We start from the raw sequence: 16,055 nt of genomic DNA on the forward strand, positions 1-16,055 counted from the left end.
GCTGTTCCTCCTACTAAGACACATCCAGCCTGACAGGTTTTGTTTTGTTAAAGCACACACACACAAACTTCACAGCCATAATAGAGAACTCAAGTTCAGAATCATACCAGCAACCTCAAAAGCCTCCTACACATCCACCTCCTCCCCCCAAAATACAGATTTTCTTCCGTAGGCCTTTTACTTACCTCTCCCATAGCCCGTCCTTCCAGAGCAAGCGCTTGAAAATCATGGTTCAGCTCATCCATAGAACGCACCTATTCACAGATGGGTGAGAAAAGCACATGAGGAAATGCTTGGGTGTTTGGTTTTTTTTGTTTGTTTGTTTTAATTATTACAGTCTACAGCATTTTTTCTGAGACAAACTATGAGCTACAGCTTATATTGCAGCACACAACAAGGCTACTGAGCACCAAGAGATGACTTACCTTTAAGACTCCCAGAAGACAGAACTCTTAGCATTAGATTTATATATGCACAAAAAAAGGCAAAAACAACTACTATTTTAAGACACAAAGTCTAATGTAACCACCTTTGCCAAGTTTATTTTGAAGATCAATCTTTCACACTGAGATGCATCATTTCAGGAAAAGCAGTTATTGCATAAGAAAACAAATCAGGAGCATTTCCTCTTAAGCAAGACCAAGTTAAGACTTACAAAAGCAGTAGACTTACGTTCAACCTACAACAACACAAAAAAACAGTGCTAGAAACAAAAAGCAAATTAAACAAAATAGAACTGCATAAAACAGGAGGCAGGGGATGAAGAACGGAGAGCAAGCAAAGTCTTGATGTCACCTGTCAGGTATTTTACCCTTATCAGTGCTTCAAGCTGTATCCCAGGGCTGCAGAAGGCCCTGAACTCCTCACGGGGTCTCCTCTTTCCCAGGGGGTCAGCTGTGTGTGCAGCAGCCCCGCAGCACCCAGCACTTGCAAGCTGAGGCAAGGTGGGCAAGGCACAGGTGAGAGCAAGGGGCTCCTTCCCCACCATTGCAGGCGCCGTGCTGCTGGGCACGCCGGCCTCTTGCTCACTGCAAGGCCTACAGCCACACTACAGCAGTGATGCAATTTTTCTGCTGCTGCTCTGGATCACGATTAGATAAAAACGGCTTCAATTAGAACAGCAGAAAGCAGCAGTTTAGAACTGTTAGCTAAATCAATCAGTAATGGGAAATACAAGAAAACATGGTGTTTCGGTGTTTTTCTTTTTCCTGATTTGCACCCCCAAATCTCATCCAGGCAAACTCCTGCAGATGTAGCCATTGAGCATACGTGCAGAAGCAGGAGATAAAAACAATACCATGGACTTGAGGACGAAGCACAGAAGTTCAGCCACGTGCCAAGGTTCAGGTTCATTTGCTGCCCTCCCCAGGTAAGAGGCCTGAATCAGTGCAGCCCTCATTACAACAGCCACAAGCACTTCGGATGGCACACAAGCAACACTACACACCTCCTACTGTGTGTTTACCTAACTCTGCAACCCCACAGATCTGATACAGGTTCCTGTTGGAGCAGTGGTAATAGTTTATACAACACTTATTTATGAGTAATCCACACACTGTCACTGCAGCCCTTTAACAGGAGCTTTTCAGGATGCTGAAGACACTCTGTTTAGCCATCTCACCACTTGCAGGCACCTCTAGGTCAAAGGAATGAAGTCAGTTATAACATCTGGTGGCTGACATCGCATAAAGGAAAAAAATCTGGCTGAGAAACTCGCACACCATCAGTGCTGCAAGCAGTCACACCATGCTCACTGGTCTGAAGCCTGACTGCGGCTTTTGGTATTCCTACCACTATTTCCAGCCCAATGGAGTCAAGACCTTGCTATGAGTACGCTTTGTTTCTGTTTCAAGACAAGATTCAGCAGACCTCATCCAAGAATATCAGATACAAGGAAAGCAAAGTCCTCTCCAGTGCGAGTTCTGCTACTATTCTGTGACAATACTGCTTTGCAAAAGATTAACAGCATGTTGTTAAATTGTACATTTCTGTAACTGGCAAATCCTCCACGCCCAGTCATGCAGAATCCGAGTTTATTATCATCTCCTAGTTCAAAAGTATTTTCAGTTTTGCTTCAGTGTTGCCACCTCTCGCTGTGACCCTCACACAGCTACAAATCCACCCAGAAACAGGACTCCACCTTCCAGAAACCACAGCACCAGTTAACAACCAAGGCTTTGCTCGACTGCCAACTCCATCGCTGATCCACCAGCTAGCGCATCTCGGCTGCCTCACGTAAGAACAAACTGCAAAGCAGTTCCAGCTGAACTGATGGGAAATGTGACAACCCCCAGACACGCCATGCCACAAGCGCTGAACAGCAGCAGCCTGTCATTTCAGTGAGATACGTGAGGAGGAGAGAGGCTAAACAAAGGTTCAGAAGGTGATGTTCGTTACTCTCAGTGCTAAAGCAACGACCCAGCAAACCACAGATGCAGCCACAGTGGCACAGCTCCAGGACTTGCAGCACAGTGGAAAGTGCTAATGCAGAAACACAGGCTGCTTCATGGCGCTCCCTCCCAGCTTCACCAAAACAAACTCCCACAGGTGGATGTTCTGCTATGGGAACCTGAAAACAAAGCTGCAACAAAGATACCATCATTACATTCCTAGCAGAAATCAGAACTTCAAGAGATGTATCTACTTTGCTCTGATCACATCCCAGCCCCAGCAGCTCCAGCAGCACAAACATCCCCGGTGAGAACTCCTGGCAGAACATGCAGCTAACTGCTGAACAACTCCATTTCTTCTCTCAGTGCCTCTACTCTCCTTCACAATGCTCTGGAACGTTACAAGGTCCACTGTACTCTAACATAAACATAATTTGTTTACGAAGATTGCTAGAATCTGTATATTTTATTAGGTCACATCAGATGGAAGAACATTTTTAGACATTTCTCATTCAAGTATTTTCCTTGAGTAAAAATGTTATCATGTAATGAAAGCAATCCCAGCAGCACACATATGCTACTTCCATCCATGTGTGCAGCCACACTCCCACTTGCAGGCACCTCTAGGTCAAAGGAATGAAGTCAGTTATAACATCTGGTGGCTGACATCGCATAAAGGAAAAAAAACCTGGCTGAGACACTCGCACACCATCAGTGCTGCAAGCAGTCACACCATGCTCACTGGTCTGAAGCCTGACTGCGGCTTTTGGTATTCCTACCACTATTTCCAGCCCAATGGAGTCAAGACCTTGCTATGAGTACGCTTTGTTTCTGTTTTAAGACAAGAGGCCTGAGTTCTCTGTAGAGAAGCCAAAGCTGCTGTACCTATTGACAACATCAGCATCTCCAGCACGCTCAAAGCCTTCAATGCAAGTTCACAATCTCTCACCAAACTCACAATAATACAGCAATCCTAATGATTATGGATTAAATTATTTTCTAAATCAGTTCCCTATGCCCAACTCCTGGGTACTGGATGCCCAAGCTGCATATAACTACCATATGAGATCCCCTTCTCAGTCACATCATTCCTTTGCCTTCACTGAGCATCTTACTGATTTGTCTGTAATATAAACTTGCTTATTATTCCTTTTCCTAAGGCCATACCCAAAAATCCTGTTCTCATTTTTCTACTTCATAACATCAATTAGCAACATCCCTTCATTTTCTTCTGTGAGGTGAACATGACATCAGAGGGTTCCTTTATTTCCGTTCAAACAAGGATAGATACCTTCTCAAACAGCAGAACTTTCAACCAAAGCCGTGACTGCTTACACCTTTGTGTTCCAAAAGACAGGCTATACCCTGAAGTGGTAAATGGGACATAAATGGCCTCATGCCTCACTGGGATCTACCCCTGTTAGCTCTTGCTGCCCTACAACAAGCACAGACATGGAGGGCAGCACCACAATGGTGCAGGCACTGGAAACAAGGAGGTCCACTGAGAAAGAACTTATGCACAGATCAGCATTAACGTATACAAGATCTGATTATCATAAAATGTATTTCACTACCCAACTCTGGTTTTGAAAGAAATCCAGAAGACAGTGCCAAGAGAAAGTGGCTGCACAAGGAAGAGCCCCTGCTATCAGTACATGGACGGTAAGCCGGTTCCCTGGAAGAAGATGCGATCTTGAGAAACACCAGGAATGACAGCAAGAAAAGTCAGCTGTCTGTATTCACAACCACCTCAGAAGCCAGCCAACAAAACAGGCTTCTTGAAAAGCCCTCAGCTGCAGCCCTCAGCCTCTTCCAGGCACTCCAACCCGCAGAGCGCAACACAGCACTTCACTGCTTGCACAGAACGGACCTCTCGACCCTCTATGAAGAGGGCTCAGGGCTCACTCTCTGGCAACGCAGAAAACCAGCAAGCCTTCTTTTGAAGCCTGCTTAACAATATGAAGGCCTTTGAGCTGTCTTTCAGAAACGCTGTTTCTGAATGAGTTACACAGCAATCCCATTGCACAGGAGTATGCCTCACCTTCACGCCGTGCTGCGTGCGCGCTCAGGGATCATGTAAATCTCACCAAACTTAATGAGTATCTCATTCAAGTCAAGTCATTTCTATGCACATTAATATAAGAATGTGTGTCACTGGAGCACACTGCAGCTCAGAGCCACTCTGCTGGTGCAAGTTCTAGTGCTGTCTGCCTGCAAGCTGTGCCCACGGGCTGCAGCAAAGCCCAGGGCTGCTCTGTTCCGCTCTCTCTGAAGCCCTTTAACCAATTCTCACCTTTGCTCTGAAAAACACACAATAAATAGATAGCTGTATTACTCAGTACTCATTTTAGATCAGACCTCCAATTCCCATTTGCAGTTTCATGAAATAAAAACAAAACGAAAAAAAAAAACACACACAACATCACCAGGGCTACTCTGAAGCCAAGAAGAACTCAAGCCCTTTTCAATTTCAATAGCTCTGATCCCCACTGCCTGTGTTAGAGAGGACAAGACAAAACAGAACACTTTCTACTCCTACCTACTGTGGATTTCAACAGCACAAACCAATTTATCTCTGGGTCAATGGTCACTTCCCAAACTCAGCCTCCCACACAGCAGTAGAGCTTGTTGGCAACTGTGCATCAGATACATCACTGCAGATTTCCAGCCCCTCAAACAGCAGGCAGCTGATCCATGTTAGGTAGTCAATGCATGCAGGACAACCACCTCTTTTTCTCTAAATCAGATTTAAGTTCTGCAGCAATGAAGCCCTGTAAATGACAGCAACTCAGAAGCAAACACTTCCCCAGCCTCAAAGCTACAGACACTTGTCCTGCCACACCTGGAGTGCTTCTCAGCTGCATCAATGTGGCAGAGATTGAGGCAGCAGCATTCCAAGAGCTAGAGGCAATTTGCGCCATGCTACAAACCCAAACAAAGCACTCTGAAGCCCTCAGAAACAAGCTTTGTAAGAAGCTGAACCTCTAACAAAGAAAAAAAAAAAAAAAAAGCAGCGCTAAGAAACTAGAATCCTAGAAACGGAGGGAAAGCTGGGGAAGCATGAGCTGCACACCAACAGACCCACAGGAAGACAGCCATAAACACACCTGAAACCCAAGCAACCGATGGGGCACACTGCACTGCTGGCTCTCAGAACTCCTGTTAAATGTAACCCAGCACACCCAGCAGGGCCCAGGGCTAAATGGCACTTGTCAAAAGGAATTCTGCAGTCAGTTGAAGTAACAGGAAGCGCTGCCACGAGCTGTCCTTGCAGTCACTAACCAGGGATCTGAAGGGCCTACCAAATTAACAGCAGAGCAACAGCGTATTTACCTTTAGGATTTGCAGTATCACCGTTTGCATGCCATACATTTGTTTTTCCCCAGAAGTGACAGCTACAGGCAAAGCAGCCCAGTGCTAACTCTCAGTAAATACCAGTGTCAATAATCAGTCTTAATGCTGCACCTTACATTCAGCAAACACGGGTGCTACAGATTCCTAATGTGACCTTTACACACAAATTCAAAAGGTAATACTGTTCCACATCCCAGGACGTGCTGGTAACTCAGGGGATCGTACACTGGTTTTATATATTAAGGACTCCTCGTTTGTATTCAGTTTATATTCATCTAGACAGGTATGCTGCAAAACTACCAGAAGCTCCATTCCACCCTTAATCATGAAGGGTCACAGCATTTCTTTTTCATGCTCATGCAAGTATCATCTCCCAATAAGAGGGAGAGGAGGTAGAATTAAACAAATAAACACAGACTGGAAAGAAAAACCAAAGAAGGTCCTTTGGAGAATAAAAGATTTCGCTCTGAAAAATACCCAGACTGAAACAAACTCTAAAAGCTTAAGGGAATTTTTTTTTATTTTTTACATTGCATCATCTTAAGAAGATCAAATACCTGCATTTGTTAGCAGTAACAGTGATTGAAGAAGGTTTAAGCTATCTATTCCTATTAAGCCAATTATGTTAAATTGGGTAACTAGAACAAACGAGGAAACTGCTGCCGCAAGCCTCAACTCCAGTTTCTCCAGCTCCCCTCTTCCTAAAACTGAGGCCTCATCTCAAAGGCTTCCCCTCTCCTTCCCCAACACTTTCTTAAACCAGGACCTCTCTCATCCCTCTTCACCCTCCACATGCATCACAGCACTTCATCTACCACTGCTCCACCTCCCCAGCTCTACCTCTGCCCAGGAGGCACAAAAACCTGTACACCATCTGCTGAACCAGAGGCAGGATGGGCATTGCAAGGGCAGGACTGAGTTCTGCTGGGACACGTAAATGGCTGCTTTCAAGAGGTCTTTGATCTACAGGGTAAATTACAGGGTCCACTGCCAGCCAAGCAAACCTAGCAGAGGGTATCCCACAGATCTTACCATCAGACTGGGAAAGATCTCAGAGCTCATCTGCCATCCATGGGAAATGCTCAGCACAGACTGAACAGTGAGCAAGTCTGCAGGAAGTCCTCCAAAAATGTTAAGCTCCACATACTGCTAACAAAGCAACCTCCTCCCTGTCCTACCACTGTTCTGCTTTCCTGCTCCTGCAGAGTAATGCAGGAAATCACATTCCCGTTACGTTATCAGGAGAGATTAAAATGTTATGATTTCTCAGCTCCTAAGAGCAATAGCACCTGTTGGTTTCTGTGAGAAATGGGACTCCAAGCTCTCACTGTCCACACAAACACACTGCAGGTGCTCACATAAAGCACCTCAACAGTGTGACTGCTTCCTGGATATTCATTTCATTAACGTGCAGGTAAATGTCTTGCAAAGTTTCCATTCATTAAGCCTTCAGATTTTCAGTCTTGCTCAATTTTTAACGGGGGAAGAAAACGCACCTTTATTTTCTGGGAAAACATTCCTAAAAAAGCAAACATTACTGCAAGAACTTCAAGATTAAGACAGTGAGTATAAGAAACAAAAACATTCTGGCTGCTGCCTGCATCATTCAGAATGGACAGAGGAGGAAAAAAAAAAAAAAAAAAGGTAACTTCAACAGCCTGAATACCTAGCAGCACTGATTTATATAGTTACACGTTGCCTTTTAAAGTAACTACCACTAAGGGTTTACAAATTTCAGATGGAAATAAACGCCTCACTCAGCTGTGGGAGACTGTGTGTGTTCTCTGCTTCGAACAGCTCACATAGCATGTTATTTAAAAGAATAAATCTGCTCTGCATGCACGCTATATATAGCATCTGGGGGGGAAGTATTTACCAGCTGACAATAAGAAAAGCACCACACGCTTTCAACAACAGGCTTTCCACTAACAACCAGATCCAGGGTTAAAATATGTTGTTCCATCAACTGATTACAGCACTATTTTTAGTCCTGTCCCGTAACAATAGGCAGTAAAGAAAGAATGTGAAGTCCCAAGTATTAGGTGGGATTAGGTGGTTTAACTACTATTTCTGTAGTAAAGGATTCATGTTAGCATTGCTACTACCATTAGCATCCGAAGCAAAAAGCCACTGAAATCACAGATTGGTTAATGCTCCACGTGGCATGTAGCCAAGATGATGATTCAGGGTACAGAAATAGATGCAAGAAAGGCAGCCTTTCAGCATGGTGCAGCTCAGTTCGCTAATTATGTTTTTCCTCAGATTTTATTCACCGAGGGAAGTGCCTCATTAATATGGAATTTAGGTTAACCTGCGATGCCTTGGGTACGCGCTGTTGGGGCACGAGTTTTCAAAGTGCTGGATTACAGAAGCAGCAGTCTTAATTTTGTCCCTCAGGAGCTGGTAACACTTGGGGAAATCATCCCCTGCCTCCCAGTGCACGCTCAGACCAGCGGCAATGCGCGAGCATCCTAGGCTGCCAGGAACTGACCTGCATGACCTCTTCCTTTCACTCTCACCTCTACTGTAACCTTGGGAAGCTTAAGTTCAGAGGGAGAAAGGTGCAAGCAAGGGACCCCAGCAATGCTCAGCTCAGTGGCAAGTGCAGCACTGCCATTAGGAACAGATGCAAATGGCTCCTTGCTGCACAGACTGCTTGCAGCAGGTGAGGGACTCGTTTTGGGGTTTAAAGTCAGCCAAGTTTTAACCTGGTACAGCATCAGGGGCAGTACAACATAAACAGCACAGCCAGATGCTCCCAATAAAAACAACTGCTCTAGAACAAGAGTTACCCCCAACAAAGGAAGAAGAGTAATGCAATATCTTAGAGCAGATCACTTGACAAGAGGGAATGCAGTATCACACGATATCTGCAAACAAAGCGGAGTTTGTTCTTTACAGACCCGTAAGATCATCATTCAGAGAAGACAGCTTTAAAACTGGTAGAAGCATGACCACACTCAGTGCTCTGGAACAGCTTTGTTAAGATTTCCAATCAACAGCCAATCTGAATCAGCTAAGTTTACAACCAAGACACAGCTGTGGGTGGATTATATGACTTTTTCCTTCTGTAAAGCATTTCTTCAGTAAAAGGCAGTCATTTACAGAAATGCCAAGTGCATCACAACCTGTTGTGCAAAAGCCCAGGCAGGCCACACCAACTCAAACCACAGGAGTGTTGGTAAGTGGAAACCAGAGGGGAGAAGACAAAGAGTACAAGCTTGTCATGGTTTCAAAGCTGTACTCTGATAAAGCTCTATTCAAAGCACACTTGGGCACAATACCTTAACTGAAATACCTGAAGTCTTACTGAAGCACTGAAGTTTGCAAATTCAGTAGTGCAGAAGGGTTTTGCAGACTACGAAGCTGACACACAACTGAGAAATTCCAAAGCAAGAGCATTAGGATGTTCAGCTACAGCCACACACCCTGCAACTGAGTGCCAAGGACAGCAAGACCTGTAGGAATTTGTTCCCTCTCAATCTCATATGACTTCCCTAAGATTTCAGTTTGCTTCCCTCTCTCACCCATACAAAGGATTTCCAAACTGCTGTTTTAAACACCCAACCTGACCATCTATTCACTCTTCTATCCTACCAGGAGTTTCCAGAAGGAATCGTGTAAAGCAGAAAACTAAGTTAAATGTCCTAAATCCCCTCCTCCAAGGCATCTCTCTTCTTTATTACAGAGAAATTCCTGCGAAAAAAATCACATAAACCAGCCACTACATTTCAGCAAGGTATTATGTTCTAAATTACCTGGGTATCAAAGCAGCACAGTCACTTCAGCGTTAATGTAGAAGGCCTAACTACTTCACTGCCATATGTGGAAGATTTAACAGCTTTAATGAAACATACATGAAAAATGTTTCAGACATGCATTATATTACATGCTGCATGTGACTTACAATTTTCCCCATGCCTTCAACTAATTAGCCACATTATCTAGAGCACAGTGGTCATTCCCATAGGCAGATGAAGACATCTCACTCCTAAAGGGTTAACAGTCACTTAATTGGGATTTCACTTTGGACAAACCGCTACACCTTCCTCAGTTTTCAGCATCATTTTAGAGAACCCCATCAGGACTTCAAGGCAACCTGAGGCAATGGTGCCAGCCGACAGAGCGCAGTGTTGAATGACATCAGATTCAGACACTGCCCCAGCACCACACACCAGCTAGGGCAGCTGCCCACAGAACCACTTTCTGTCTCCACTTGAATGCCGCTTCTCAGTTAAGAAGTTGCAGTCACGTTGCCAAAGGGCAAAACTTAAAACCTAATTCCAGCCCCACTGCTCTCACTATTCTTCACCAACTATATGTGAAAAATTCCACACATTAAAGACCACCATCCCTGCAGAGTTCTATTGTCTCGAGTTATTAATTAAGCATGCTCTCAAAGAAAGTTAAATCCCTCAAATCATTTGCTTTACCAAGCAACTCCCATATTATTGTAACTGCAATTCAGACAGGAGACCACCATGAGACAATCCTTGCCCCAGTTCAAGAACATCCATGCACACAACAAGCCCCAAGAGACCCCAACCAAGAAAACCCACCCAATTTTTCTGAAAGCTCACCCAATATTGTTAACTGCTCCAGAAGAGTATCTCAACTGTCTTGTATTTCCCCTGGGAGCAGTAGATGGCTGTTTGCATTTGTAATGAGAGATACAACCTTCCACAGGCAAATCAAACCCAATCTAGTTCCTCAGCCATCAGGAATCAACTTCTACCTCTTCACTCACCTACGTGAAATTCAGATCTGCATCTGTTTCCTGCAGGACAAACAGCATAAGAACATCCTAGCTGGTGCAGCTGCCTGAGCAGCCTCAAGAATAGTAACGCACTCAAGATGAACTACAGCTAAAACCTTCAGTCTGCATCTTGGGATTACTGATGGACACTGACACTCAACTTATCTTGCTTCTTTCTGCAGATAACGTATGTCTGCAGTCAAGACTTGGCTAACAGAAGGGTCTTCAATGTGAAGAGTCATGATTAGATAAATGTTTGCAGCTGCAGGCAGATACAAGTTTGTTTGGGAGTTCAGAAATTCAAATATAGGGGGAAAAAAGTGCAATTTCAACATTACCTCTTTGTTCATGCAGACACTGCAGAATTCATAACGTATACTATCTGGATAGAGGCAGTATCTACAATACCTTAACATGCAACATGACAGTAGTATCTTCCACTGCTTTACTCCATACTGCTAGGTAACTTCCCTTCCTGCCTCCATTCTTATGGAAGAGAGAAATGCAAAGGGAGGAGGATTTTTGTTAGTTATAATGCAAAGAACAGCTGGCACGTTCCTCCTGTTCACAACAAGAGGACACTACCTGCATCCTCAGGAGAAGAAAAACGTTTTGGTTTGTTTTTTTTCCCCTGTTAAAGCCATTCACACCTCAATTTGCAGAGCTGTTGGTAAAAGATAAACAAAAGGCAGAGAAGCAGACAGCGCAATAAAAAACAAAAACCAAGGACAGCACAAATAAACTGTGACTATCACTCTCAACTGCTCATGACACACAACAAAATATTATCACTGCTGAAATCACTGCAATATTAACACCAACAGACAGGGATATATTCTTGTCTACGTACATAACAAAAAAGAAACTGGGATTCAACAATTAAGAAAATCCCTCTACCCTTAATTACGATCTCCTAAGCTCCAGGCAAACACTAATCTACATCATCCTATAATTAATTTTTCTGACTTCCCATTATCTCTTAGCTAGTGATAGGGGAAGGCAACAAGAAGGGCCTTGTGGCACCTGTGGTTGAAAGCTTAAAACCAAATATCCAGCAATACGAGTGCATCACAACCAAACAAATCACGAGCTCACAGACACCCAGGAGGATGACCCACCCCTCTGCACCTCTCACCACTTCCCTGCACTGCTTCAGCTCTCACAGGACAAATTCAGTTCCACTTCAGTTAAGCCCAAATTGAACTAAGTAGTTTTGTATAAGACTAGTTCTTGCTCCAAGGAATTGATAATTTATGAAACAGATGCAGGGATGGCCAAAAAGTCAAAAGGAAAGGCAGCATTAGGATTACAGACATCCTGCACTGTTTAACTGTTTAACATCCTGCACTGGTTTTAACTGAGTTAAAACCCAAAGCAAAGAGAACCATAGGGAATAAAAAAAGGCACTCAGGAAAGACTGAAGCAAAAACATACAGTTAGAGAGCCCAATCACTGTAGCATACAGACACCAGAAAGTAGTAAAGCAGTCCCACCTCAGAGTCCCACCTCAGAGCTGACTTTAAAGAAATTAAATATAAAGATTGGATAAATGACTGATTATAAACGCAAAACATCAGGACTGAACAACAAAAACACTGCAGCTATGTGAAAACCACCTGGAAGAAGAACAGATAAGGCTTCATCCTGACTACATCACAGAGGGTGTTTCTAAGGCCTCAGGTCCCAGAACACACATGAAAAAAATCACATCCATTCACATCAGCTGGAACTTCAACTTGCAGGTATATCTCAACCATACCATCTTCTCAGAAGTGAAGATGTGACCCTGCACACAGCAGGGGGGTTGAAACTAGATGATCATTATGGTCCTTTACAACCCAGGCCATTCTATGATTCTTTGAGAGTTCTGCCTTCAGTGATTACACACAGTTTTTGTAAAGTTCCTTCACACTGGTAAAAACTAACTAGTTTCTCAAGTAAGTGCTGGAAGTCACATCACCTCATTCAAGAACTTTGTGAAGAAAATCAAACTGAGGAAAAGTATCTGCTGACATTATGCCACATCCATGCAACAGGAGGGGCTCCCTGACAGTAAGTCTTCAAGTTATTGAAGAGCGCAGTAAGAAAAGTTCCAACCCTGTACTATTTTTAATGCCTGCAGGTCTACTCCCTCCATCTCCAAAGAATTCTGTTGGTTTTGCTTCCAGTGCTTTTCAGAGACAGGAAGATAAAAGCATGAGCTGAAGGAAAACAGAATTAACAGTTTTGTGACACATCTTTCGACTTATAAAACCATCTCTACACAAATATGCAAACAACAGCATTCCCTGCCTAAACATCTCCACAGCAGGCCGGCCACACGGCAACTGCTATTTAAAAACTTAGCAGTTACAGCCACCGAGTAAGAAACGTTTGCTTACTTTTCTTATACTGCTTCAAGTGCACAAGAATCGCTTCCATCTGTGTCTCTAGAAGCAAGTCCCCAACAGTATTCAGTGACTCAAAGCTTAGACAGCATCAAAACGAGATGCAGTTCTACAGTTATCCCTAAATATTATGCTCCACAGAAGGGAATAACTCCAATATTGTTCTAGCAGCTTACTTCATATGGCACTACTTGACACGATTTCTCTCACAAAACAAATTAACAGGGCACTCGGGTTTTCTTTTTTATTGATGCACACACTGACTTCAGTGAGGTTGCAAAATTCACTGCAACATTTGCTTTCAAAGGGCTCAGATGACAACACATCCCCTGGGGAGGCGCAGCACAGGAACAAGGGCTTGATCACTTTTATTTTAGAAATTAGAGGCAGGAGATCTTAATAAAGGTTACGAAAGCTTTGTGTCTGCTGCTCTGAACAGATCTGTGGGAATCATGCATTTGAACAACATGCCCACACCTAAGCTGCGCTTCCTATGCTAAGGGAGGCATGGAGCAGATCTTCTTAGCTCACTGCTGCATTTGACGAGTTACTTACAGGTCACAGTCAGCAAGCTACAGTGAGTCATACACCCATTTCAGTCTCAGCACATCTGACAATGCAGTGACTGAAAAGCCTTCTAGTAAACACTACTACCAAGGTATGTTTTGGCCTACTACCCCTTCAGAATCGTTCTGTCACTGGAAGGCGTTAGCTGCATTTGTAAAAGCACTCATTGTTCCTCGTGTTCTTAATGATGTTCCCTTCTCAGACCAGCTGAGCATATTAATAGCACTTTCCCATTCAAATATTGAAAAAAAAAAAAAAAAAAAAACCACAAAAAAAAAAAAACACACCAACCAACCTCAGAACAAATAAGCAAGAAATGCAGGCAAGCACATATCACAAGCTACTCCCGTAACTGTGTTTTTCAATATTGGGAATGGTAAAAGCTCAACCTACATGCATTGGCAGTTTTGTAATACCATTACATAAGAATTATTTAACTACAGCAACAGATTTGAAAAGCAGCAGCAGCCACCACTAAACTGGTTCACACAGACACACAGAGGGGAAAAAAAAAAAAAAAAGAAAAAAAAAAAATCAATAAAGGGAACGACAACTTCTGCAAACACACATTTGACTGACAGAGTGCACTGGGATTTCAACACCCCTGAGAACCAAAACATTCCGGTTTATAGCTAGCAAGGCACTGCAATCCTGAAAAAAGAAAACAAGCAGGACTGCTGGCATTCCAACCGTTAAAAACAAAACATCTTAAGCTTTAAACAATGTCATTAAAAGCATCTATCACAAGCCCGACGCGCTCATGTGTTCAGTTTGGAAACATTTCTTTACCTGATGTTCTGCATGAATGTTATCCCCAGTAGGCCAGCGATGTTTGCTGTTATTATAGCCGCCTCCACCACTTCCTCCTCCCCCAAGCTGCTCACCATGCTGCCTCTGAAAGAAGTAATCCACCATGGCGTCGTCCTGGGAGCGGCCTGCAACTCCTATGGATCCAGGAACAGGACTGGAGTGCGTCCCTGCTGCAAGAGCCTGGTTTGCAGCTGGCTGTGGCTGAGCCTGGGACCCTGTTCCAGATGTCAATACAACAGGCATGTTGGGATTAGCTGTATCTTGAGCGTGCTGTTTCAGGTGGGGGCTGAACGAGTCCTGCCAGAGCACTGCTTTTCTCTTCAACACACACGCAACGCTCATTCCACCAACACCTACGGGGTGAGGGCACGGAGGCGAGACAGAGAGAAAGGGAGAAGGAAAAGGGAAAGTTAAACCCTTCAAGCTTCAGCTCTGCACATTCAGTAACACCCCTCTGATGTGGGAAACATTATGATGCCAAGGCCAACTCCTCGCAACGGTCATTTTGCAACTAAAACACCACACAAATGCACCCTCGGCCCCAAAAAATCCCACATTTTCTGCTGCTGAGTGTTATCAGCGTGAGATTCGCACAGGGCACCCCGACACTGAAAGCAAAATGCCCATCTATGCAACAGACAAAACAACCCAAGTGCCGCCACAGAAAACCACCAGAAAGAAATCCCCCAAAGAACACAGAGCAACCCAGACTCCACCATCAGTGTCTGCCGTGCTTGTTTACACCTCCCAGATCACAAGGCTGAGCTTCCATCAGCACACAAGTGTTGCGCACTCACACAAAACATCAAAGCTCCCAATGCAAGCTGAAAACACTGGATTTCTGCTTAACCAGGTCACAAACACACTGTGCACCATCCTGCTAACTCGAAGTTCCAGCTGTACGCAGCTTCGGTGCCAGAGCAACGCACACCTTGTGGGGCTGCAGGCAAATCTCAGGCGAGACCCGGTAAGATCACTCTGAATTTCTGCACCAGCAGCTCCCCTCCCAGAATCTTCCTCTTTCATCTAACACAGACAAGGCAGCGCTAAACAAGCGAGAAAACTTGGCAAAGGAGACATTTTGAAAGGGAGCAAAGGGGAAAGGAGCATTGTGGGTAGTTCAAGTTTAGTTCCAAGATGTGTTTTTATAGAAATGCCGCGTTAAATGTAGCGGACAGCTGAACGCTGTCATTCAAAGCACACAGAGCATCAGAAATATGTTAAGTCACCTACACAGCGCACATTCATTAGCTACCAGCAGCTGCAAGGCTCTGCTGCAAGCAGTCAGTGGCTGCTAGGACCCGGCTAACTCCCAAACTCTTCCTAAAAACATGCAATAAACCTTTCCTATGTAAACAGCTCCCTGCGAAGAGTTACACATTTACAAACAAAGGCAGAATAGCCAGGAGATTTGGGCAGAGCGCTGCCACAACGCGCTCCAAGCAGACAGCTTTCCTTTCCCCCAGACCAAAATACAGCATGTAAATAAAGAGCTCTATGTTACCATTAGCAGCAAAATAGTTTAGATTACGAGGCTTTAAGCAGTCAGCTGAACTTCAGAGGCATCAAGGAGCAAATTTCAAGCACAAGAAGCGATGTCTCTCAGTGAGGCAGCACAGCCCTGCCTTTCCTACAGACAAACCCACTCTAAAAACTACAGGCAGCATTAGAACACGAAGCTGGTGGCAGATGAACACCTCAACAAGTTGAATGCAGAGCTGGATGGGAGTTCTTCGGTGGTAGTTTGGGTGGTGGGGTTTTTTTTGGTTTTTTGTTTTTTTTTTTTTTGTT

General features: G+C 44.2%; 1 protein-coding gene across 2 annotated transcripts in view; it reads right to left on the minus strand.

Moving 5' to 3' along the window:
• The window catches only part of PUM1 (pumilio RNA binding family member 1), a gene marked incomplete at both ends in the record, with an annotated part of 63,277 nt that extends 48,671 nt beyond the window's left edge, over positions 1–14,606 (minus strand). For both annotated transcript variants that reach the window (XM_079546200.1, XM_079546199.1), the window contains 2 exons: positions 186–254; positions 14,244–14,606. In XM_079546200.1, the coding sequence (XP_079402326.1) occupies positions 186–254; positions 14,244–14,606 (432 nt within the window). The remainder of the gene's footprint in view (positions 1–185; positions 255–14,243) is intronic.
• Between the last annotated feature and the right edge of the window lie 1,449 nt (positions 14,607–16,055).

This window comes from Tetrao urogallus (genome assembly GCF_951394365.1).
Source record: "Tetrao urogallus genome assembly, chromosome: 23".
Taxonomy (NCBI): Eukaryota; Metazoa; Chordata; class Aves; order Galliformes; family Phasianidae; genus Tetrao; species Tetrao urogallus.